We start from the raw sequence: 24,865 nt of genomic DNA, 5'->3' as shown, positions 1-24,865 counted from the left end.
ATGAAAGGAAATCCCTCCAGTCATAAACACCTCCCATAAAATCATCAGTCTCCCCCTGCCCACACTGGATGACATCTTCAGGACGCGCTGCCTCCGCAGAGCTGGCAGCATCCTGAAGGATGGAACCCACCCCTCTCACCACCTATTCTCCCTGTTGCCATCTGGGAGGCGATACAGGGCCTTCAAAGCCTGCACCTCCAGGCTGCAGAACAGCTTCTTCCTGAGAGCCATCACTGAACTGAACAATCACCACCCGCCCTTATTGGCACCACATCTACCTCACTATAACATATGACAACATATGTGTGCAATATGACAGATGTCGGGACATGTGCAATAATGGTATTCTCTAAGGTGCAACATTTTCTGCCGATGTGCAATATTTTTCTTCTACTGTGATGTTTTGCAATGTTTTTTTTTTTTAACCTTTTTAATGTTCTTGTGAATAAGCGCATGTGTGGGTACATGAATGTGTGGTGTGATAGTGAGTATGGCGGGTACACTAATGTATGTCTGGTAGTGTGTCTGTCTATGGGTACATCATGGATGTGTTGTGTGTGGTAGAGTGTGTATGTAGGTATCGTTCTTTTACACAGTAAATCTTGTCAAATTAACACTATTCCCGAGTGTATTTGTTCCTACAATTAGTGTTAAATTGACTCTTGCTCTTGTGTAAGAGTTAAATTAACTCTAGAGTAAAAACTGCAAGATTTACTGTGTAGGTGCTGCACAAACAAATTGCGTTGTACTGTATTGTGTAATGACAATACAGCCTTCTACTTCTGTGAAGTGACAGTGAATGAATTAAATCATAAGGAATATTGATGCAACACACACACACACGTTTAAGAAGTCTTTTGTTCACATATATTTTTATAACATAACATTTTGAAGTACATTAAGTACATTTAGAAATAGAGGCTACAGTTTATAAAACTTTCCAGCAGAAATCCTTGATGGGCCAGCATCAGCCTTTTCCTCTAGCAGACAGGTCTATTTTCTATATATATATATAAAAAAGAAAAAAGAAAAGAATCGCTACATTTTTATTGTCCTGCGCTACTTTTTTTTTTATTTCCCATGAAAGCACCAGCTGTCTGCATTTCTTTTGTCTTTTATAAAATATAAATTATTGAAAAATATTCAAATGTTTGTGAACTAAATACATTAAAAAATGATCTCATTAACAAAAACACAGAAACACTATAAAATATACAGAAACAACATAAAAAAAAAACAGTTTACAAAAAAAAAAGGTTTTCCTACTGAATTCCTTCTGAGAGATATGCATATGTCACAAAGTATCGGTATGTATATATTTGCCCAAGTAGGGTTCACTAGTAAGACCTGTGCAATAATGTTTTTCAATAACCTTTTTTTTCTCTCCCTCTTCCTGACAGTTGAACAAAACTTCATTCTAAATTCTAGACAGTATACTGAACGTTCCATTTTTAACACATTAAGCCATCGGTGCCCACATTCTGACCTTATAAAATATTAGCATTGGCTTCAAGGGCATAGCCAAAAATAAACCATGTAAAGGGGGAAAAAATTATCTTGAATTTCGCTCTAGCATAAACCATTCTTTGAAGTAAAAAAAAAAAAAACCTGAACATTAAAAAAGCAAACAGCAATCTGAATCCAGGCCTTGAATGTGCAAGAAAGAATGGAACCACAGAAAACGATTAATCCACAGGAGAACTTTCAACTCCCTCACGATCCCCCAAGATGAATAGTACGAGTATCTGTGTGTCAGTGCTAACTGACGATGAAGGCAGCGTGTTGCCAATTGAACCCTTGCACCGAAGAACCATAGAAGTAAAAAAAATTATATTTTGTATTTGCAGTTGTGAAGTTAATCCAAATCACTTGGAGTGATATATCACGAGGAACTTCTCAACTTCAACTGTCTTAACTATGAGTGAACTTAAAAACTGACTAATACGGTTCTTCCGTCTGGGGGAACTCAGAACATAAGCACGTACACTGTCTTTTTCTTACAATCTTAAAGGCAGAACGTAGACATGCGAACACTTTTTGCTTTTGTCCTAAAGCTAAGTACTTTCTAACACATCAACAAAAGATAAAAGGAAAAATGTGAGAGAATCCTGGTCCCTGTCTTCCAACGTTGTGGACGGTACCCAAAGCGCTACGGCTGAAGACCTCACATGAGGTCTGGTTATTATCCTTGCTTTGTCTCTTGCTTATTTGTTTAAATCTTGGGTCGTAATAAATCATTATGAAATACAATCTGTACAAATAGACATTTCAAAAGCTATTCTCATCCATGTGGGTAACATCCAGCCTCTGACTGTAAACAATAACATTTGTATTCTAAGATGATATTTCTTGACTTTGGCTTTTCCCATAAGGCCAGCGTACAGCCACAGTTCCCACTGGCGACTCGGCAGGAACACGTTGCCACTCTTGCTCAAAAACATACTGTAACCGGTCAAACTATACCATGTGTTTTGAGCAAGCTGCACAAATATTAGTAGAATCATGCAAAAATACTTTCAGTTATCCATTTATACTCAGCAAACCGAGCATTATTATTCTTTTTTATAGATACGTAACGAAATGCACAGACTTTTTAAAGGAAATACAGGCTCCTGTGTGCTCATCTACTATCGTTTGTGATAATGTCGCAGGCGAGTGCTACTGGCTTTACTCATTGCAGTGGTAAATAAAGCCCTCTATATATATATACACACACATAAAACTTATTTTATAACAAAACTACAAAAGGGTGACAACATATAAGAACATCAATGTTATCCTTTCTCTGAATCATTCTCCATCAGGCCCCAATAGCCATTTACCTGCAGTATCCAAAACTTCCCTCCAGTTACCAGACTCTTATCAGACACAGCCTCTGGCTTCTCTATCAGACACATCCTCTGGCTTCTCTATCAGACACAGCCTCTGGCTTCTCTATCAGACACAGCCTCTGGCTTCTCTGTCAGACACATACTCTGGCTTCTCTATCAGACACAGCCTCTGGCTTCTCTATCAGACACAGCCTCTGGCTTCTCTATCAGACCTCTGGCTTCTCTGTCAGACACATCCTCTGGCTTCTCTGTCAGACACATCCTCTGGCTTCTCTGTCAGACACATCCTCTGGCTTCTCTATCAGACACAGCCTCTGGCTTCTCTATCAGACACAGCCTCTGGCTTCTCTATCAGACACAGCCTCTGGCTTCTCTGTCAGACACATCCTCTGGCTTCTCTGTCAGACACATCCTCTGGCTTCTCTATCAGACACAGCCTCTGGCTTCTCTGTCAGACACATCCTCTGGCTTCTCTATCAGACACATCCTCTGGCTTCTCTATCAGACAGCCTCTGGCTTCTCTGTCAGACACAGCCTCTGCTTCTCTATCAGACACAGCCTCTGCTTCTCTCATAAATACAGTTCACTCTCTGCCACGTCGTCCTAAACTGTACATATACACTTCCATTTACTGTGTCACTCCATCCTGAAATGTACTGCACCAACTCTAACCCTCCTTCACTGCAACACCGTTACTTCATCCAAAATATACTGCACCAACCAACTAAATAAATCTCTGGCAACATTCTTAAGCTTTCGTTAAAAAAAAGAAGAAGAAACGTCCCAAAATGACTTTCCTAGTGATTTGAAGTAATTGACAACATCTCAATGTTGTTCTATATAAAGGCAAAAGGGAGAGATCGGACATAGAGGGACAACATTGTGCTTATTCGTCAGCATGTTTCACAACTCATGCCCAAATATGTCTAAAATCCACTAATAAAGATTGTCTACAGTTTGCTAATACTTGTGGTAAGTAATGTATGCAAAAATGCAAAATGTCAGTCACAATATATTTCTCTCAGCAAAGCGGCAAATACATAGGGGTGAAAAGCGTTAGTTTCAAAAGCAACTGCTACTTTCGGTTGTCTGTCTTCCAGACTACTCTCGGTATGAGTAAGTAACGGGTCCTCTTAACCGTACAGGTACATGGCCAGTGTCTAGTGTTGTCCGATACACCCCGGATCAGCACATTTCAGTTGTACGTTACTAGGACAGGAGACAGGACGAACTTTAACCTTAAAGGGTTTAACGTTTTGGTTCCACAAAAACCTTCATTGACGACGACAACAACAACAAAAAGAAAAAGGAACACAGAGTGGGAACTTTCCGAGACACGCCTGAATGGCAGGCTTACGTTCAAGAGTTCTCCACAATAATAACATAATACTGGCATAAGCATACGCTTCTCAAACGACAGTTACAAATAAAATACTTATTTTTTTGGTCCAAGCTTGAGAACTCTGCCCGTTGTGTGCAGCGAGGCAGAGAAACAGTGAGCATGTAAATGACATATTTCCTCCAGAGTAACGTTTAAAATTTTGGCAACAGATTTCATAGCAGGAACTTTCCACCCATGCACAACGCATGGCTCGCTGTGCTTTCTCTCTCTATCTCTTGCTCTCTCTCTCTCTCTCTCACCCTCTCTCGCCCTCTCTGTCTCTTTCCCTTATCTCTCCCCATCTGTTTGGCCCTCTTCTTCTCATTCACCATCACTTTCTTGTGCTACCGAGGCAGAATGGAAGCTCTATTCTACCGGATAGCGTTCCATCTGCCTTGAGCTGCTAAGTAATACCTGTATATATAACACACACACACACGTGCGCACACACACACATCTCAACTCTGAGTGAGATGTATGCAACGGAGTATGAATTTGCGCTTTTGGCATGTGCTTCCTTTTTTTTAAAACGTCGTCTGACAGACAAAAGAGAAAAAATTAAATAAAAATGACAAAGACCACAGTTAGTCGTTAAAAATGTGTTGGTCCCCCCACCGCCCAAAAAAAGGTTGTTACCCACTCTACCGAACAGTTAAGACCACTTTCTGAGCCACGCCAGTCCCCCCTGAAAAAAGGCTCCTGGAGACTCTATTCTCCCCATCTCCCGTCTCCGCTTCACTCGTCCGTGTCGGGCTTAACGTCCAACATGGCGTGCAGCTCCTCGGGGGTGTAGCCCAGCAGGCTTTTCAAGTCACAGACAAAGCGGTAGACGTAGCGCTTCCCCGACGTCTTGTGGATGATGTTCTTGTCGTAGTAGTAGCGCAGGCCACGGCTCAGCTTCTCGTAGTTCATCTTGGGCTTATTTTTCCTCTTGCCCCACCTCCTGGCAACCTATCATACATAGATAGATACAAATAATTATGAATCCAGTCACGTTATCATGATAATAATAACTTCATTTACATGACTTACATAATGCAATAAACACGATTACATACATGCAAAAAAAATAAAGAACAACTAGCATGCAAATAAGCCTGATTATATTTGCAATTAAGCCTAAAAATCTGTATGGCACAAAGAAAAAGAGACATCAGGCTCATCTGGCCAGCTACTTAGGACCTCCCGGCGCATGTGCCGGTGGTCGGCAAAGGTGGTGACCCCTCACCTCATCAGGGTCGGAGAGCTTGAACTCCCAGCCGTCGCCTGTCCAGCTGATGAAAGACTGGCAGGACTTGTCGGTCAGGAGCTCCAGGAGAAACTGCCACAGCTGGATGGGGCCACTTCCTGTAGGAGAGAAGGAGGAATAGGAGAGAAAAGGATATTGGTAAGTGGAAGGCCATCAACGGTGGCAAGGTCCCATCGCCCGGAAGGACGTTTCGATAGGGGGGGGCGCCGTCACTTTTTTTGGCCAAAACTCGCAAAGCCATAACTCCTTCATACGACTCTCCTGAAAGGTGTTTATAAACCTTAACCCTAACCTCAGCCATTCCCGCTAGCTATGAACAATACATTGAAAAATGTGCTTCCAGGCGATAGGATCTAGAGTAGACACTACTGCAGTTAAAAGGAGCAGCACTGGAAGAGGTGCAGAAACACTACTTCCCTGAAGTGGAAGTAGACCTAGGCCTAACAAAAATAATAGTTGGTTTCAGGTTGGTTGTCAGTTTGGCCATGGGTAGGTAGGGAATTTATTTTATTTTATTTTTTTATTTTATTCTTTCCCACGGCGACTATGGATAGGGAATTTCTTTATTTAATTAACCCTTTCACTGCCACACGACAGAAGGTTAGCCCTTTACTATCACACAACCGACGGCGATGCTCCATCATTAGCATCATTAGCTCCGCGGATGCGGAGCTAATGATGCTAATGATGGAGCATCGCCGTCGGTTGTGTGATAGTAAAGGGCTAACCTTCTGTATTGTCACAGTGAAAGGGTTAACCGGCTGTCGTGTGGCAGTGAAAGGGTTAAAATGTTCACAACAACATGGATGCATGTACTCTGCCAGCATGTTTAATATCCATAATACTAAATGTTTGACTAAGATTTCTACGAAACTTTATTCTAAAAAAAAAAAAAAAAAAAAAAAAAAAAAAATGATTTTTTTTTTTTTAATATATAATTTTTTTTTAAAACTCATAAAATATATTGGGTCGCACCTAAATCGGCAGGGTCGGTCGGCAACCTGAAACCAACCATTATTTTTGTTAGGCCTAGCCTGAGGACATCACACTCTGGTCAAACACAGTGGAGGAGAAAATGGTACGTTGTCATCAGGCAGCCTTTCTGTTTCCCCCCGAGAGGAGAGACTGCATTGTTTGAGTTTAGAAACGGGTGACCTTCAGACTTTCAGGGTGTTCAGGTGTGGGTTCAGTAGTGGACAAAGCTGCAGTAAAAGCAGAAATATACCAGTTATAAAAGTGCTACTGGTTAAAGGTAAAAGTCCTCCATTCAAGATTCTCCACGAGTAAAAGTATATATATATAAATTATATATTTATTTTTTTATGTTGAATGTAGTTCATTATCAAACTTAAAAGCTCACGTGTTATGATCATAACATCCTCATGCGTCAACACGTTGACCTCTACAGTTTGTGGCTGGTGGTCTGATTGCACGTTGCCTCTTACGGTTTTTCAAATAAAAATTGCATAATTTTCATTTTAAATTCATGAAATGTTTTTGCACGCAAGCCGAGGAGGATTAGAGCAGACTAACGAGTTGAGGCGAGTGACACTGTGAGCAGCTAGGAGGTTTTCACACGGAGGAACCCAGAATACATATTCTTATGACCCAAAAACTGATCTAGCAGATTCAAGCTAATGTAGAACAAAACACACCCTGCTTTTAGACGAGCTAATGAATGGAATGAATGAATGAATGCACATGGCCGGTGAGCCTTCGGGAGAGGTGTTAGTTGGACAATGCCTAGGCTAACCGGCCATGTCCGCTTCCATTCATTGTGCTAAGCTAGGCTAACATGCAGCCAGATAGCGTTCTACTGAACGCACAGAGAGGAAACTGGTATCTATCTTCTTGTCTCTCTCTGGATAAGACGACAAGCTAATTTCCCAAAATGTTGGTGTGTTCTTTTAAGCGCATTAGAGGGTGGGTTTTGCAGCACTAAACCCAATACATCAGTAGCGTGTCAAACCCACACACAGTCTATACACCGTGAGGGTAAGAGACAAGGGGCAGGAAACCCTTTACGAGTACAGTTCAGTTCAATTACAAAATGTCTTTATATATCATAGAGAATGTTTATTTTTTTTAATAATTTTTGAATATACATCTCACTCGGTCCAGACTTAAGAGAGACAAATGAAGGCTTGTCATTCGGCTGAGGCAGAGGCGTAGCAGCGGAATTGAACGTCTTCCTAAAACACAATGAGTCTCATTCATCACGCATTTCTTTTGTCTGCCAGTTGCCCAGTGCAGCATGTGAGTCTAGAGTCCACAGAATATTTCTGTCTGTATGAATTCCATACTGATGAAATCACTGGTTTATTATAAGAAGAGCTGCCTTCAGACATGAGCAATGGCTCCGGGGGAGTTGAATGCAGGCTGTGTGTGTCTGTGTGTGTGTGTGTGTGTGTGTGTGTGTGTGTGTGTGTGTGTGTGTGTGTGTGTGTGTGTGTGTGTGTGTGTGTGTGTGTGTGTGTGTGTGTGCGTGCGTGCGTGCGTGCGTGCGTGCGTGCGTGCGTGCGTGCGTGCGTGCGTGCGTGCGTGCGTGCGTGCGTGCGTGCGTGCGTGCGTGCGTGCGTGTGTATGGAGACCACGGCACTTACACACACACACCCTATCCATAACAGGCACTCTAAAACTGTCAAAATGTTGCTTACTATAGGCCCCCCTATAGCCCCCACACTATTAGAAACATTATATTTCATCGCCGTGAGAAAGAATAGCTTCTCGGTCGTCTGCGATGCTCAGGAATGCATAAAGGAAACATTGTACAGTAAATAAAGAGCAATGTATTTACCTGGGAATTCAATTGGCTTTGCTCCAGACTAAACTAATTGACTAAAATATATATGACAAACTGAACATTAGGGTGATTAAACTTCATTACAAGCTTATTACATTTAGTGACTGAAGGAGGGGACCGAGGGACAAGAGAGAAGAAGAGTTCTGCCGCGTCTCTGCTCTAGATTCACCGCGGTACACTTTGATCTTGCGGTTTTCAGTGTATAGAGAGAAAGCCTCCCGGTTTTAACCCTGTGTGTTGAAATCACACCTGCCTCTGCAGAGCGCTGCCTAGTAAAAAAAATTAAAAAGAATTCACCGGAAGACTTGAGACAAAGACTTTCAGAGAACAAGTCGCGCACGCCGTACGCTCGACAATGAAGAAAAGGCGCTTACACGAGCCTCCTCGCCGACTCCAGCTTGACGAGACAAGAGTAAAAAAATAAAAAAGAACGAGGGGGTGCAGCGACGGTGACCCCCCCCCCCCCCCCCCCCCCGACTCTCTGCGAATAACAAGTGACGGGGGAACACAGCGGGTCTTTCCTCGAGAGCGAAGGCTTTGAGACGCATTCCACCCAGAAAAAGGCCAGCTACTGTAACAGTGGGCCCACATAAGCGCGATACAGTTCCCATTCACCAGCTCCCCCGACGCTCTCACGCCAGAGTGTAGATGACCTCTCTCTCTCTCTCTCAAAAAAAAAGATGTTTCCAAAGATATTTTAAGCGCCCGCATGCACAATGGGGCCCATTGAAAAAGCAAGCGGTGGCTAAGGCTAAGGGTGGTGGTGGGGCGGCTGGCGTTCATTGCACTGTTTAAGATCTGCCCCCAGGCTTACGAGATGAGACTTTAGCATATTCAGGAGCGACAGAGTGAGTGATAAAGTCGCACAGTACACAGAACATAATGTGTCTGTATATTCCAGTGTCTACTCTGTGTGTACGCATGTGTGTGTGTGTGTTAAAAGATTTGATTATTTTCCAAAATAACTCAAAGTGGAATGTGGGTGCAAAATCTCGCCAGTGACCTGCGCTTTGGCGCGGTTATCGCTTTGATCTTGGCGTAACACTTTGGCGCAACACTACTGTACGTTTTTGGCTTGCACCATACAAGGTGGACCGGTGTCAGCTCAGCCAAACACTCCATCATTAGCCTTCTTTTGAAAACCTACCTATAAGCGTACGTGTGTTCAAATATATCTGTGTGTGTGTGTATGAGAATGAAAGACGTAGCAAACGAGATGGAGAGAGAGATATAGAGACTTCAGGCTGAAGTCAGCAACTGAGCTCTGTGGCTAGAGGTGTAAGTATGTTCATGTGTTAGTGCGCCCACACGCTGTGTGTGTGTGTGTGTGTGTGTGTGTGTGTGTGTGTGTGTGTGTGTGTGTGTGTGTGTGTGTGTGTGTGTGTGTGGGTGGTGAAGAGAAAGGTTCGACACCTCATGAGATGACAACAACTAGAGCCTTGACTTATCTCCCCGCTCCCTTATCAGTCCCCTGTCCTCCACTCCAGGAGGCTGGCTGTCTCCCAGCGTCTGGGCCTGGGACAGGAAACCAGAGGCCTGTCAACCTGTCAGCTGCATCCATTCGGGATATTACATAAACCTGTTTTTTTATTTTGTGGTTCTCTGGTTGGTTTGAGGTGCTCTCTTTCTCTCTCTCTCTCTAGCTCTCTCTCTCTGTTTCTCTCACTCTTTCACTATGTTCTTTTTCAAACCCCCTCTTCCTCACATGTAAACACATGCGCGCACCCACACACACACGCTAACCTAGAACCTCTTTCCACTTTCCAAGAACAGGTAGGTTATCCATCTTTGGGGGTCTAATGTGAATGGATTTTCTTTCTATTTTTCTTGTGCCCAAGGACAGAGTTCCGATAATAACAGTTATACCAGGGGTTGCCAGCCAGCACGCCACTCTTCTCCATCTGGAACATTGAGAAAGTGTTCGTTGTGTGAAGGCTTGGAGAAAGAACATTCTCTCCAGGTTCAAATGTGTGCATTAAGGCTGGAAACCGAGCCAGACTTTCAACTTCTCTCTTCGGGGTAATTTACGTAATTTGTCACGTATCCTATGATTCAACGTCGCATGGAACGGGTGCAGTCAGAAGATCATGATGAATGCCTTTCATGTGATACGATTGCGTTCTGCCTCCATTGTTTTTAGATGCGAAGCACCTCTATGACCGGCAATGTCGCCAACTCACTCAATAATTCATTCAGTCACACTTAGCCACGCTGCCCCCTAGTGGTGACCCGCAAGCACTAGGTTGACATCAATGTCAGTCACACTTCCAGACAACATCCACATAAACAGGGTACCCTGGTATGAACGCTCCTGGTAGGAAAACACCATTACATTTTACTGACATTCTGGGCCGTGTTCATAGGGTATCAAGTTTTTCCATCTGTCGAAAACCAGCTAAGTATTTAAGTTACTGACATTGTGAACTCGCTATTGGCTATTTGGTGATTTGGAAGAGAGAGAGAGAGAGAAAGAGAGAAAGAGAGAAAGAGAAAGAGAAAGAGAAAGAGAAAGGAGAGAGAGAGAGAGAGAGAGAGAGAGAGAGCTCAGCCTCCCGCTCGCCTAGGGCACGTTGTGTAACGTCAATCTACGCAAGAATGCTTCGCATCCATGACACTGTGTGCCCTGGTCTCTCATTTGATTACGTGCAAAATACGATAAAGCAATGACCGTACAAATGAATGATGGATTCCTTTTGAACCGATAACCTTTCGGATTAGACAGAGCGGTTAACTTGTGGACGTCAGCTCGAGGGCATGGTGTAATAAGATCTGAGGTATCCATTGTTTGTGACAAATTTGCTTTGGCATCCCCCCCCCCCACGTTAACAACCTCACAACCTTGTGACTGCAATTTAAACCCAGAGTAAAAAAAGAAAAAAAGACAATACAACGTGTACACTGTCTCGCTTAACTTCCGTTTCTTCACTGTCCGACCGTCGTAGGATGATAGTGGCCCCGTGGTATGCTCTGCATTTCATTAGTTTGCATGTTATCATCAAAAATGGGTGAAAGGTGTGTTAGTATTAAAAATAGCAACAGCCCCACCCGCCGCCCGCCCCCCCTGTACCGTGTTAGACATCAAACTGAAAAAGCTGCGACCGAAGACTAAAATAGTTTGTCAAGAGACCTTTGTGCGTTTGCTTCCAACTTTGTAGACGTCTACATACATCTGATCACACGTGGAGAACGTGTGCGTAAAAACAAAAAAGGTGCTCAGAGAAGAAAGAGGCCTCTCTCGCAAGATGAACAGATAGTGTGACTCTGGGGTTTAGGTGCAGAGGGGGGCAGGGCTTCGTCTCTCGCTGCACCCGCGTTGCTAAGACGACCTGGAAAAAATAGGTTGCGATGCGGGCTGCAGATAACAAGCGGGCAGATGAGAAGTGAACAGCTTCCAGGCAGAACAAAAGACGACAAGAAAGAAGCTACCCCCCCCCCCCCCTTCCTGTGAGGTGCGTGACTGCTATGGCTGCATAGTAGAAATGTTCTCAATGTTGTCACTAGAAATCTGAATATTCGGGGGCAAGATTGCAAATATTTGTACGTACTATAGTTTTGTTCTATGTCGACACCTGCACAAATATCCGCTCACTCTAAGTATATGTACACTCTGGTGTACCGCCCCGTTCCTTATTGTTGTGACTGGGTTTACATGGTCTATAATTACCTGCACAACATCATGTACATAATCAGTCCATCTGCACCATCTACACCCCTAGAAACATTGCTGCTCAAATATCTGTATATATACCCTTTCATATACCTTTCCCTAGATATGTATAATCTGTTTACATCTTACATCTATTATTTAACAGTATGTATAACTTACCTGCAATACTGCTGTAATGCTCTTATTTACATATTTAGTGATAACCTTTAACACTTTGAGTGCCAACGACGAGAATTCTCGTTATTTCATGCCAACCGTTCAGTGCCAACGACGAGAAATCTCGTTATTAATCGTTATTTTTTTTTATTAGCGATTTCCATGAATTTTTCATCAATCTAGCCTCACGTTACCACTGGAACTCTCTCTGAGCTCGAACAGGGAAAATACCGCCCCCTATCGTCTCCCAGATGATAATGCACCCATTGGATTGGACTGAATGAAAACGCATGGGGAAAAGAAAATCCGGAATCCACATTTTACTTGTCAGGCATGTAATCCGAGGCGATTGCAGTCTTTGTGGTCCCTCAGAACAGCGTGGAATATGTGTTTCGAGCACCCAGCGTTGGATCAATAAACGCGATTGATATTTGGAATGGCGATCAGGAATTGGAATAATCTTTTTGGAGAACATCTGATCTGAGGTAAGGAATCTATTTTACCAGTTTTGGGGTAATCAGAGCTTTTTTCACAGATATATCAACGTGGGCCCTATATGTGTATGTGTGTGTGCTGATCAGGAAATAAGATAATCGATTTTTCAGCCCGCTTCTCTAGCGTGCATAAATACACATATACTATCGATAATCTAGCGTTTATTTGAAAACGATTCATAAATGGGCCGAAAAATTACGTTTTTTGTGTATTCCAGTAAAGGGCGATTCCTGTGTAATCTCTTTTTCTTTCTGGAAATTTCCAAAAACTAGCGTTTTTCAAAATGGTATAAAACGGAAACGTACAGATGAAAAAACAATTTGTTTCGACAATGTTGACTGCAAGCAAGTCATTGATAAGCGACGGGCGTATTAGACACATAGCCATAATTTAAGATATAGTTTATGCGTTCGCAAATGTGCTCGCCCTCTCATTGAATAGAGCGCTGGCACTCAAGCGCTAAATCGTGCGCCCCCTGCTGGCACTCAAAGTGTTAAGGTGCTTGTAAAAATTATTGATTGTAGTCCTAATTGTGTTGCTTGGTAAATTGGTACATTTCACTTAGTATCATAATAGCATATCCAGACTGTGTATATTCCTTTGAGGTGCTCTATGTAGCCTCACACTCATAATTCTCAAAGCCGTACAATAGGAAACGTGCGACTGAAGGAGAGATTAAGCAGGATCAACCGTGTGGTTTTACTGAGGACCGCTCCATTACGCGAGACATCTCACCTAGATATGTATAATCTGTTTACATCTTACCCCCCCCAACCCTAACCCCCCCACCAATGTACAGTTTCTTCCCCCTCGAATGTATATATATTGCATATATATATATATATTTTTTTTTTTTCTTTTTCTTTTAGAATCTCTGTCTCTTAACACTTTGAATGCCATCCACGAGTTTTCTCGTGTTTACCCCCCGCAGGTTGAATGCCCACTCACGAGAATATTCGTTTTATTCGGGTTTTTTTTATTAACGATCGGAAATCATATTGTATCAAGCGAGTCTACCGTTGGAGATCCAGTCACCCCAGGCGCTCAGATGTGAAAAAAGCGCCCCCTATTGTCTCCCAGATGGTAAATCACCCTTTTGGATTGGACTCAATGAAAATGAAAAAAAAAAAACCTGCACTCCACATTTTACTTCTCACTCATGTAACCGGGGTCTACCAGAGTTCACTCTGGAGCCTCGGAGCCGCGGGGAATATGTGTTTTACTGTATACACGATGGATCAATCAAATGAGCGATCGGGAATTGGAATAAACCATTTGGATACCATCTGATCTCAGGTAAGGAATCTATGTTATCAGTATTAGGATAATCAGACTCGTTTTCACAGAGATATAAGCTTTTATGTGATTGTGTGTTATCGCTGTTTGACTGTGCGCGCCGTCAGGAAATAGGACTCGATTTTCGGCTCGCCGCAAGAGCGTGCGTGCGTACACATATACTATCAATAATCGAGCGTTTATTTGAAAACTATTCATGACATGGCCGAACAATGACAACGTTCTAGAATATTCCAGTAAAAGGCGATTATCATGGAATGTGTTGTTTTTTCCGTGAAATAGAGTGATTTTCAAAATGCTAGAAAACGGAAATGAAGCGATAAAAAAACAATCTGCCATGACAATGTTGACTGGAAAATGAGTCTTTGATAAGCGACGGGCAGATTAGACACATAGCCATAATTTAAAACATAGATTAGGCGATATTAACGTTAACATTGGAGTGGATGTGGGAATTCAAGGGACTAATAAGAAATTACACTTGGGCAGTCAAAGTGTTAAACAGTACTCTATATTTGTATATCTTGTATGTCATAAATGTCTGGATGTAACAGTACTGTATATCCATCTGTATGTAGTGTATGTCATAAATGTCATGATGAATTGAAAATGGGGGACGCTGATATAAACAAGATGAAAGTCTTTCTCTGGTCTGCATCCCCTTAACAATTGTGTGTACTGAGCCGTACTGTACCCATTCTATCTGTTAACACTTTCACTGCCCAAGCTTAATTCCTTTTTACCTCCTTGAATGCCCAGCACCACTTCAATGTTAACGTTAATATCGCCTAATCTATGTTTTAAATCTATACGTCTAATCTTGTAATGTTTAGTCGCTTATCAAAGACTCATTTTCCAGTCAACATTGTCGTAGCAGATTGTTTTTTTATCGCTTCATTTCCATTTTCTAGCATTTTGAAAAGCACTCGTTTTCATGGAAAAATTAAGACATTCCATGATAATCGCCCTTTACTGGAATACTCTAGAACGTTGTCATTCCTCGGCCCATTCACGAATCGTTTTCAAATAAATGCTAGATCATCGATAGTACATGTGTACGCACGCACGCTCTGGCCGCGAGCTGAAAATCGATTCTCCCATTTCCTGACCGCTCGCACAGTCAATCAGCCATATCACATAATCACATAAAAGCTTATATCTCCGTGAAAACGAGTCTGATTATCCTAAGACTGGTAACATAGATTCCTTACCGGAGATCAGATGGTATCCAAATGGATTATTCCAATTCCTGATCGCCATTCGAAAAAATCTATCCTTTTATTGATTCACAGTGTATACTGTAAAAACACATAATCCCCGCTGCTCTGAGGCTCACTAGTGGAGCTGATCGACCCCGGCTGCGTGAGTGAGAAGTAAAATGTGGAGTCAGGGATTTTTTTTCTCATTCATTTTCATTGAGTTCCATCCAAAAGGGTGAATTACCATCTGGGAGACGATAGGGGGCGCTTTTTTCACATATGAGCGCCTGGAGTGGCTGAATTTCCAACGGTAGACTCGGTTGATGAAATATGATTTCAGATCGCTAATAAAAAAAAAACGAGAAAATACGAGAATTCTCGTGAGTGGGCATTCAACCCGCAGGGGGTAAACCCGAGAAAACTCGGTTTGGGTAATCAAAGTGTTAATAAAGTTTTCAATCAATCAATCAATCACCTGTGTATCCTGCAAGCGCCGCGGCCGGGATGACAGGCTTGTCCTTGCTGAGGTCCGAGCGCTCCCTGACGTAGTCCTTGAAGGTGCCCTTGGGCTTGTGGCCATGCAGAGCGCTGGGGTAGTCCTCTGAGTCGAAGCTGTCGTAGGACGGGACCCTCTGCAGGCTGCTGAAGGAGGACTGGCTGCTCCAGGACTGAGTCAGACGGTCGCAGCTCTCGAAGCTCTCGATGCTCTCGAAGGAGTCCTGGCCACCGAGCTTACCTACGAAGGACGGACGGATAGAGAGATGGGTGAATAGATAATAATAATAACTTTATTTGTATAGCACTTTTCATACAGAAATTTCAGTTCAAAGTTCTTCACAACAGTAAAAAATACAGGCATAAACGAGCATAAAAAAGAGAGAAAACGTGTTTCTAAGACCTCACTTTGATGCCGTTATTCCAAGAAACATGTAAATGTTTGATGGCAGGGGATTTTCTCCGACGCAATATCTGTTGCTGTAAATAGGCTTCAGGCACATATGCGTGATTGAATGGAAATAGTTTTGAGCCACGACCGTAGCCTCCGACAGTAGGGATAATATTTATGACAGCAATATATACACATGGCCTTGGCCGTAAATAACGCCCCGCCTACAACATCTCGTCCGCGCATTATGATGTAACTCGTGGCTCCGTTTCACACTTCGTTCCACCCCGTACAGCCGCCATTTGCGTCTAATTGGAAGACGATCGCCCCCAAATTGCCTCACTAGTCGCGGCCTCGGGAAAGATAAGAGGAGTCTTTTTCGAATTCGGAGCCATTAACAAATGAAAGATAATACGCCGGCGTGATTGATGCTGAAATCTTCAATTGTTCTAAATTGAAGCCACATGTGGGGATTCGGCAGTTGCCACAAATACTTTCCCACGTCGGGGGGGAGAGAGAGCGCAGCGCCAAAAGGAGTTGTGGGATTTATGCTGTACGAGGCCTGGACCTGTACCTTGCAGGCTAGCGGTCGGGGGGCATTGGAAGGAGGCCTGTATACTGGAACTCCCCCGATACCCTCCGATTCATTTGTACAGCTGGGAACATTGTTTGGTAGAAAATCCCAGCTTTAAGGGGGTATCAATGTAACTCACGCAACTAATTCTTCTCCAAACTATCAGTGGGAAAAGCAAACAACGGGTTGCGCATTTGGCAAAGCGGAAAACGAGAGCGGTTCATGAGAAAAAGGGGCGGCGCCGTGAGCCCACCGGGGGTTCACACCTCTGTGTCCTTACCGAGAACCACGAGGTAGAGGAGAAAAAGAGGCAGAGAGAGAGAGAGGGAGAGAAAAAAGACTTGTTCTTGTAGGTTACGCTCTAACTGTTTTACATCAAAGCTAGAGGGACAGACGGCTAGAAGAAAATACTGAGGCTTTGTTCCGCGTTTCACTCTGACAAAAACAATAGAGGTCCACCACCACCAACTCTTTCTCGAGCGTAGCCAACAAGGCAGTGTTTTATTGAACCACAAAGCGACCATACGGCCTGCTTCTCTTCTCTGTTAATACACACACACTGATGTGGCATGACATGGTTTTGGTAGCATCAGCACTATCACTCACACACACGCACACGCACACACACACACAAATACTATCTCTCTCCGTCTCTCTCTCCAGTCACTCATACTCAGTGGTGCATTATTGAAATCATCTGGGCTTGCTCGCACCACGTGCACGCGCGCTCCCGGCGCGTGCGCTCGCTCCAGCGAATGCGCATTTAATGTCCCCTCGCTTGAGCACAGACTAAAGACAGTGCCTAATTGCCTCTACGAATGGAATGTAACACATGTCTTCACAACAAGTTAGTGTGAATGTATCTGAGAACATATTTAACACACCTGACGACCGGCGCTATTGATATGCAAATAGCGAGTACTTATCTGCACAGAGTGCAACCCCGTCCCATGAAGAACGCATGCCTGCTCATACTTGAAACAATGAAACCGATAAATGTATGTTCTACATTGAAACATTGCTACAAATTGGCCTTGTAATGTTTCTATTTAGACCGAGGTCACTCGCTCTCTCTCTCTGGAGCTCATTGGACTTGAACCTGTGATCCGCAATGTCTCTCCCTCACCTCGGCTGATGCGTCCGACACACATGTTGTCTGGCGACACCACCTCCTGCTTGACGGAGAAGTACTCCCCCTGCAGCGGGTTGAGGGGCGCGTCCCGCAGGATGACGTTGGGGTACTCGTTCTCGTACTTGAGTGACAGCAGGTCCTCCGAGCTGATTGGATGGAGAGTCTGGTAAGATTCCGTGATGAAGCCGGGCTCCGAGTACTCAGACGGAGGGACGCACTGAGCATGCTCAATGCCGTAGCCTGCGGGAGAGCAGGGGAGAGAAGTGTGGAGAGGAAGAAGGAGAGATGAAAGAGAGAAGAGGAAGAACCAACAAAGGGGAGATTGAGGCACTTTTGCTGATGCAATATGTTGCCATGGCATAACTTTACCCGGATCAAACTTGTGCTGCTATTAAATTTGTTCTGAGCGCCAACCTCAACGCTGGTATTCATTGCGTAATATAATGCATAATTTATCGCTTTATTGGATACATAATGCACCCTTACGTACATTCAAGATTCAAGAGGTTTATTCATCACATACATACACAAGACATATAGTGAAATGAAGGTTGCCATGCTCGCTTTGATTGTGCGAAAAATACAAATATAATAGAATAAAATAGACATGATAAAAGTACTATACAAAAAAAGCGTAGGTAATAAGTCCTATGTACACTACTATACAATATAGTTTTTAAAGTGACCTTCTTACATTAGACACAAGCAATGACGCCATAGTGCTACCTACAGCCAAATGTGGTGCACATCTATCAGGATATGTGATAAATACAAGTATAAATTCAGGATGCAAGAATGAATAAATAGATGAAGTTGCATTTATAAACCACTGTAATACTCCATCATGTGCCCATATGATTGGCCGAATGCATTGTTCTGGCCTACAGCTTCAAGCTCTCCTCCGAAAACGGCTACTTACTGACAAAGTAGTCTGAGGTATAGCGGGATTCCTGGAAGCTGGAGGTCAGGCCGTTGACGGGGAAATGCTTTGTGTCTTCTTCATGAAAAATAGATTGGTATGATGAGCGTCATTGATTTCATGTATCACGTAACTGCATTCAGCATTATAAAAGATTAATGACCAGAGGTAAACCGTGTCTTCCTCTTCGACTCCGGTTACTATTGGAGAAAATGCTAACGGTGCTTAAAATGTACCCCTTTCCAGAGGCGGACACTATAACCATACCAGGTATGGTGCAGAATTTCAGCTTTTTTTTCAACTGTTGTAAATAGAAGTTGAGCAGAGCACAAAGCGGTACGATGACACCATACCTCGTTTCCACTTATTGAGCCCGCTCAAATCTAAAGATATCACGTTTCTTTCGGGGACGAGCCGACGTGTCCTCACCTTTCTGGAGCATCTCTAAATGTTCCCAGAGAATGTCCCCCACAAAGTCTGGTGCTAAGTCCAGGAAGCGCTCCTTCCCCAGCGCGCACAGACTGCCGCCGTTCATACAGAACTTGTGGAAGTCCACGTTCTTCAGGCTGAACTCGTTCACCGTCCATGTTAGCCACTCGCCCACGTGACTCTCCGTCCACTGTCTGGGGTCTGAAACCACAGTAAAATATAGTGATAGTTATAGAACTAGTTACCGGTATATAAAAATTAATGTGTATAGGGAGCGGCCCCGCTCTTACCCGATCTATCGGTCAGTTTGGTCTCGTAGCCAACCCCCCCCCCCTGAAAACAGCATGTAGTAAACACAATTTTATAAAATCAACTAATTGATTAGTTTGATAGTCCTATGACTATTAGTCGACTACGGATTACTTTAGTGCAGGGCAGCCCTAGTGTATTTGTTGGGTGGCATCTACTGTTACATGTTGTAGGGCACTGGCCTAGAAATGACCTTCAACACACGTTGTGGTCTAGAAACGAGAAAACGTCTCCGGCCTTCAGTCGCACGGCTAACTTTTAGACTCAGATGCACCCGGTGTCTGTGGTCGGTCCATTCGCCCAGAGTGCCATCAGGAGGGCGGACGTGCTGCTGGTGGTGGGTGTGAACATGGTGGACGCAGTGAGCAGCTGAATGTTGGGTTTTCAGATATGAACCTACTACATACACAAATAGTGCAAGAGCTGCTATTTCCATACGGTGCGAGGAGGCTCTGTGGTCAGCCCCGATTTAGGCACAGTAACTCGTTATTTTAACTGTCTGTCTCTGCTGCTCTCTCTCTGGAGATCCTGCAGTCAGTCAGTCTGCGTGAACTTAAATGTATGTCATGTTTTGAAATGAGTGGGTGTCTCCACCAATGGGCTGCCCGTTTGCCGGCTATACACAAGGCTGTAATGCAAGACGGGCTAATGGACGTGGTAGTTCTACTGTACGACGTGTTACAGGTCAACTAAAGAAATTGCAAACTGCCCAGAACAGAGCTGCAAGGTTAGTCTTACATTGTTCCATGAGAACAAACACTATAACTATGCACCGGCAACTCTCATGGTTAACGGTAGAGAATAGGCTGGTTTTCAACACAGTTAAATTTTTCAGGAACACTGTCTTTTCGTCTCAACCTGTTTTCTTATACAAACAAATTGTCAGATGCAGTCAGGCTCATTCTTATTTTACTAGGTCAGCTGATGATGGACAGATTATGCTACCACGTCCAAAATCAAATGCTTTAAAGAGGACTGTTTATCGTGCCATCAATCATTGGAATAACTGCCCACTGAACATAAGTAAATTTAATAGTAAAGTGTCTTTCAAATACCACCGGAGAATGCACTACTTAAATATGTGAGCAAAATATTCTGATGTTGATAATGATGTTTACAATGTTTTACTGTTTTTAGAGGATCATTTTAGGGCTTCATTGACTAGCTAACAGTCCTTTACCTTTGGGAATGCCCAGCCGTTGCTGTTCCTTTGCAAAGCCACTGAAGGTGGCCTTCAGAGCCTGGGACATCATCTCTTTACTCCCTGGAGTGAGCAGGGGAACATCTCCACACTCCAGATCTGTCCACCACAAAGGAGAGAGGGAGGGAGGGAGAGAGAGAAAGAGGGGAGGAGAGACAGAGAAAGAGAGCAGTTTAGTGTATACGAGGAGGCACTAGCGTGCACAGACAGACACACAAACACTATTAAACACAGCCGTATCTGACCGTGAACCATCAAGCACTCTGGCTAACAATTACACCCAGACTATGGTACATGGACAGTATATTGGCATCGCATCCAACCCATTTAAATGGCAACCGATGCCATACTGGTACATGAAAAAGTAGAGTAGAAATAGACATTTATTAGACATCCATTTTTACATATACTCGAGATTTCTCCTCTGCATTTAACTATTTAATAACTATTTAGGAGCAGTGGACAACCACAGTCCGGTGCCCAGGGAACCAGTTCTAATGCCAGTTGGGCAATGGTAGGAGTCTGACCCCCACGTGCATGTCTTTCACTGTGTGGGAGGAAACCCACGGGGAGAACGTGCAAACTCCACAGAGAGGCGTCCCGCTGGGGTTCAAACCCAGGACCGCCTTGCCGTGAGTCAACAGTCCTGACCGCCGGCCCAAAACCTCTCACACAAGAATGCACATGTCATGCACACACTCCAGCTTCCATGGCCGAGAGGTATGCTGCCAGACGACCATCCTCCTGATCCCACAAACAAACAACACATCCTGGGTGGGACCGTGCGAGAGAGGGAGAGGGGCCTGGTGCCCAACAGTGACACCGTGACCCCTACCAGCCCTCCTACCACGTCGCCCCTAAGACACAGAGGACCCACTGTCACCCGACCCAGTGTGGGGTCAAACGCCCGGGGTCAGGGGTTAAAGGATGAGGTGATGATGTCACTTGTGCTGGTGGCGGTTTGGGGCATGGGGGAGGGGGGGGGGGGGCTGTCTGTCTCGAGGGTCCCGGACGCAAAAACACACACACACACACAAGGCCCACTGTTCTCCGCTCCCAGCCAGCGGGCTCCCAGCGGGGGCACAGAGCTCTCTTTGATGGCTTTAAACAGTGCCTGATGACTCGCACTGATCTAATTAGATGGACTGGGCTACGGGGGGGGGGGGGGCAGAAGATGGAAGATGAAGGGAGGATGGGAAAGCCCCCCCCCCCCCCCCCCCCCCCCCCACCCCGGGGGACTGGCACTGTCAAGTGCTAAAAAAGACTGAAGACAAGGCTCTGAGGACATGTAAACAGAGACACAAAAAAGTGCCTACTGTAGAAAGAGACTTAAAACAGCCCCAAAACCATAACCTATAAGAGTCCCCTACGTGACAGTGTGACTTCATCCTGTGGAATCCCTGTGTGTGCGTGTGCGTGTGCGCGTGCGTGTGCGTGTGCGCGTGTGTGCGTGTGTGTGTGAAGGGGGGAGGGGGGTAAGACTTCACAGAGATCCCAAGAGGCTCCCAGCTTGGTGGTGAGGACGTCTTGTGGCACCGCTCATAGAAGTAGCGGCACTCGTCCTTCGCCCAGATGTTCCTCTGGCTTCCCCCCGCCGGCGGTTTGATCTGCAACACGCAGCTCGTTGCCTAGCTTTCAGCACTCCTCCACGTCTAAACCTCGTCTGGAATGCACGACAGCTGTCCCTCCTTCCACTGTGTAACCCCTGTCTGGCTGGCAGGCCGGCTATCTGAGAAATCAGTTCTCCCCACTCCTCTTCTCCCTCCCTCTCTCCCCCTCGCTCTAGCTCTAACCGCTGAAAGCTGATAAGTGGCCTCATTAAACTGAGTGCCCAAATGGAGGGTTATAGGCCCTTTCTTTCTCGCTCGCTTTCTTCCTTACTTGCTACCGAGTTCCCAAATGGAACATTCACACTTTGCCACTTTGTGTGATTCAATTAAGTCTACTATAACTTGTTCCTTTCTCTTTCTTTATACCGAATGCCCACATGGAATGTTCACACTTTGCCTTACTGTAACTTCTTTCTTCGCGTCTGTGCATAAATGCATTCCTATAAGCTCATTTTCTAGGGTACGATAACCTCTGCAGATATATCAATCAGTGATCAATGCCACATGTTTGTAGTAAAAGGTAAAAGTGAGAGTCACCGCTGTCTGGAACGCTGTCAGATGTTGCATGCAGATGTTAATCTGGAGGACAGAGACAACAAACAAGATCTCAATAGAACCACCGCCAGGAACCGTCCTCGACGAAGAACTGTTCTCCACATCAAAACAAACCCGGCACTTTTGACTATGAAAATGAAACCCGAGCAGACAATTGTGTGCACCTTTTTGGCGCGGTCAGAATGTTTCTCTCCACTGAGCTCATCCGTCTGTTAGGAGGGGGCGTCCGATAACACGCGAAACACTGCAAAACAGTTGGGAGATGGGACCGGCTCAGATGGTCTCTGTGGGGCTTTGATGTCGAGGCGGAGGCGAAGGCCGTTTATTTGAGATGGATCAGGTGGAGTTTGTCTGCACTTTCAAAAAGCGTTCGCGCCCCTCCCTCTCCCCGTCTTTCATCAACCCAGCCCCAAACACTCTTGCCCACACACGGGTCATAAACTGTGCTTTCATACTAAATCCCCCAGCAGAGACACAATCAACACCCTCTGGCCTGACAACTAGGGCTGGGCACCGTATGACCCGCCATTCATATCACAGTATATTATCACCACGATCCCCTTGTTTTTATCTTGTTGTATTATTTTATCTTTTAATCTCGTTTTATTTACAAAACTCCACCCGATCCATCTCAAATAAACGGCTACACTTCACCCTCCGCCTCGACATCAAAGCCTGTAGCGCCGGTCCCGCCTCGCTTTGCAAACGGAGCTCATGGGGCCGATAGCAGAGGTAGAGCGGTCGTCCGAAAACCCGAAGGTTTGGTCGGTACCTTGCCTCCGCCGTCGGATGTGTGAGTGAATGAGAGGCATAAGTTGTAAAGCGCTTTGGATAAAAGCACTATGTAAACGCAAACCATTTACCTAAAGATACATACATAATGTATATCTAAAACATGAACTAATACCATTAGTATTATTTTTTTAACATGGTATTATTTTTTCCAGATAGAATGCAAAACAAAGCCCAATTACCAAATTATAATTATAAATCAACATAACTTCATTCAATTCTGGTAAATAATTAAAAAAGACATTAACCAGATGACAACTTTAAAATATCAAGATAACCAGAGACTTGATGTGCGGATATCTGCTGTAGTGCATAGTACGGCTTCCCAAAGACATACAATAGTGGAGAGGGGCCTCTTTAATTCTAGTACTTATTATTTTTCAGTTAATAAGTCATTCAGCATGGGGGGGGGGGGGGGGGGGGCCTGTAAAAAATAACTAATCGACAAAAAATAATCTTGATCGACTAAAACAAAAGTGAGTGATTAATCAACTACATGTTTGAACGTCGCTGCACATGCTATAGTAGTCAACACCGGAAATACTAGCAGGTTAAACTATTTTGTATACCAGTCGAAGCTTTATCAAATGCTGCTCTTGAACGCAACCCTGGCTCCTCGCAACCTTATATGTTAGCTCGTTTTGTTGTTAGAAATGTACAGCCGTTTGGAATACACTGTATGTGGAGTCCACTGTTTAACTTATATGGCAAGATTCGACAGAGCTACACTGTCATCTGTAGATTCTGTAGGACTAATACCCCAGCAGCTTCCAACGTGCAAACACTGCCAATTGTGTTCGTTGGAATGTCTGACAAAGCCAGAAGTACCGCTACCGGGAATTGAACCCCGATCTCCGCAGCGAGTGCTTTTACCTTTACACTACCCAGTCGTCCGATTTAGGCATTTTATATATATCTTTTTGAGTAATTGGTCATTCATTACATGGAATTAAACATTAGTGAAATAGAAGCCTTGCACGGAATGCTTGTGTAGTTCCGTTTCTTCCAATATGGCTGCCTGTAACCGTTGGTAACCACTTTAAAATGAAAATTATTTCTGTGCAGTGGAAAACAAGTTGTACTGTGACTTGTTTACAAAGATCCAGTAATAAGACACCAAATTATTATATTTCTGTTGATATATTTCTCATATATCAACAGATAGCAACCATTACTTTGCACATAGCGACCGAGAACTACGCAAACATTCCGTGCAAGGCCTCTATTAGTCTCAACGCACATCCCTATAATCAACTAGAATCGATAAGAGAGTCATCATCTTTCTCCAAGGAGAACGGTCCATCCACATGACAATTATCTATGGAGACAGCTAATGTAAAGTGTACCTCCATTAGTCAGAAAGGCTGGCTTGGATCTCGAC

At 44.2% G+C, this 24,865-nt stretch overlaps 1 protein-coding gene across 2 annotated transcripts in view; it reads right to left on the bottom strand.

Moving 5' to 3' along the window:
- Positions 1-866: 866 nt before the first annotated feature.
- Positions 867-24,865, bottom strand: part of ets1 (v-ets avian erythroblastosis virus E26 oncogene homolog 1) — an 81,838-nt gene continuing 57,839 nt past the window's right edge. For both annotated transcript variants that reach the window (XM_084326425.1, XM_084326426.1), the window contains 7 exons: positions 20,507-20,626; positions 19,018-19,218; positions 18,589-18,666; positions 17,664-17,909; positions 15,553-15,813; positions 5,441-5,559; positions 867-5,163 (listed from right to left, as the gene is read on the bottom strand). In XM_084326425.1, coding sequence (XP_084182551.1) covers positions 4,948-5,163; positions 5,441-5,559; positions 15,553-15,813; positions 17,664-17,909; positions 18,589-18,666; positions 19,018-19,218; positions 20,507-20,626 — 1,241 coding nt within the window. In that variant the 3' untranslated portion in view covers positions 867-4,947. The remainder of the gene's footprint in view (positions 5,164-5,440; positions 5,560-15,552; positions 15,814-17,663; positions 17,910-18,588; positions 18,667-19,017; positions 19,219-20,506; positions 20,627-24,865) is intronic.

Source organism: Notolepis coatsorum (assembly GCF_963971535.1).
Source record: "Notolepis coatsorum genome assembly, chromosome: 1".
In the NCBI taxonomy this organism is placed as follows: Eukaryota; Metazoa; Chordata; class Actinopteri; order Aulopiformes; family Paralepididae; genus Notolepis; species Notolepis coatsorum.
This window is presented reverse-complemented; position numbering and strand designations above follow the sequence as displayed.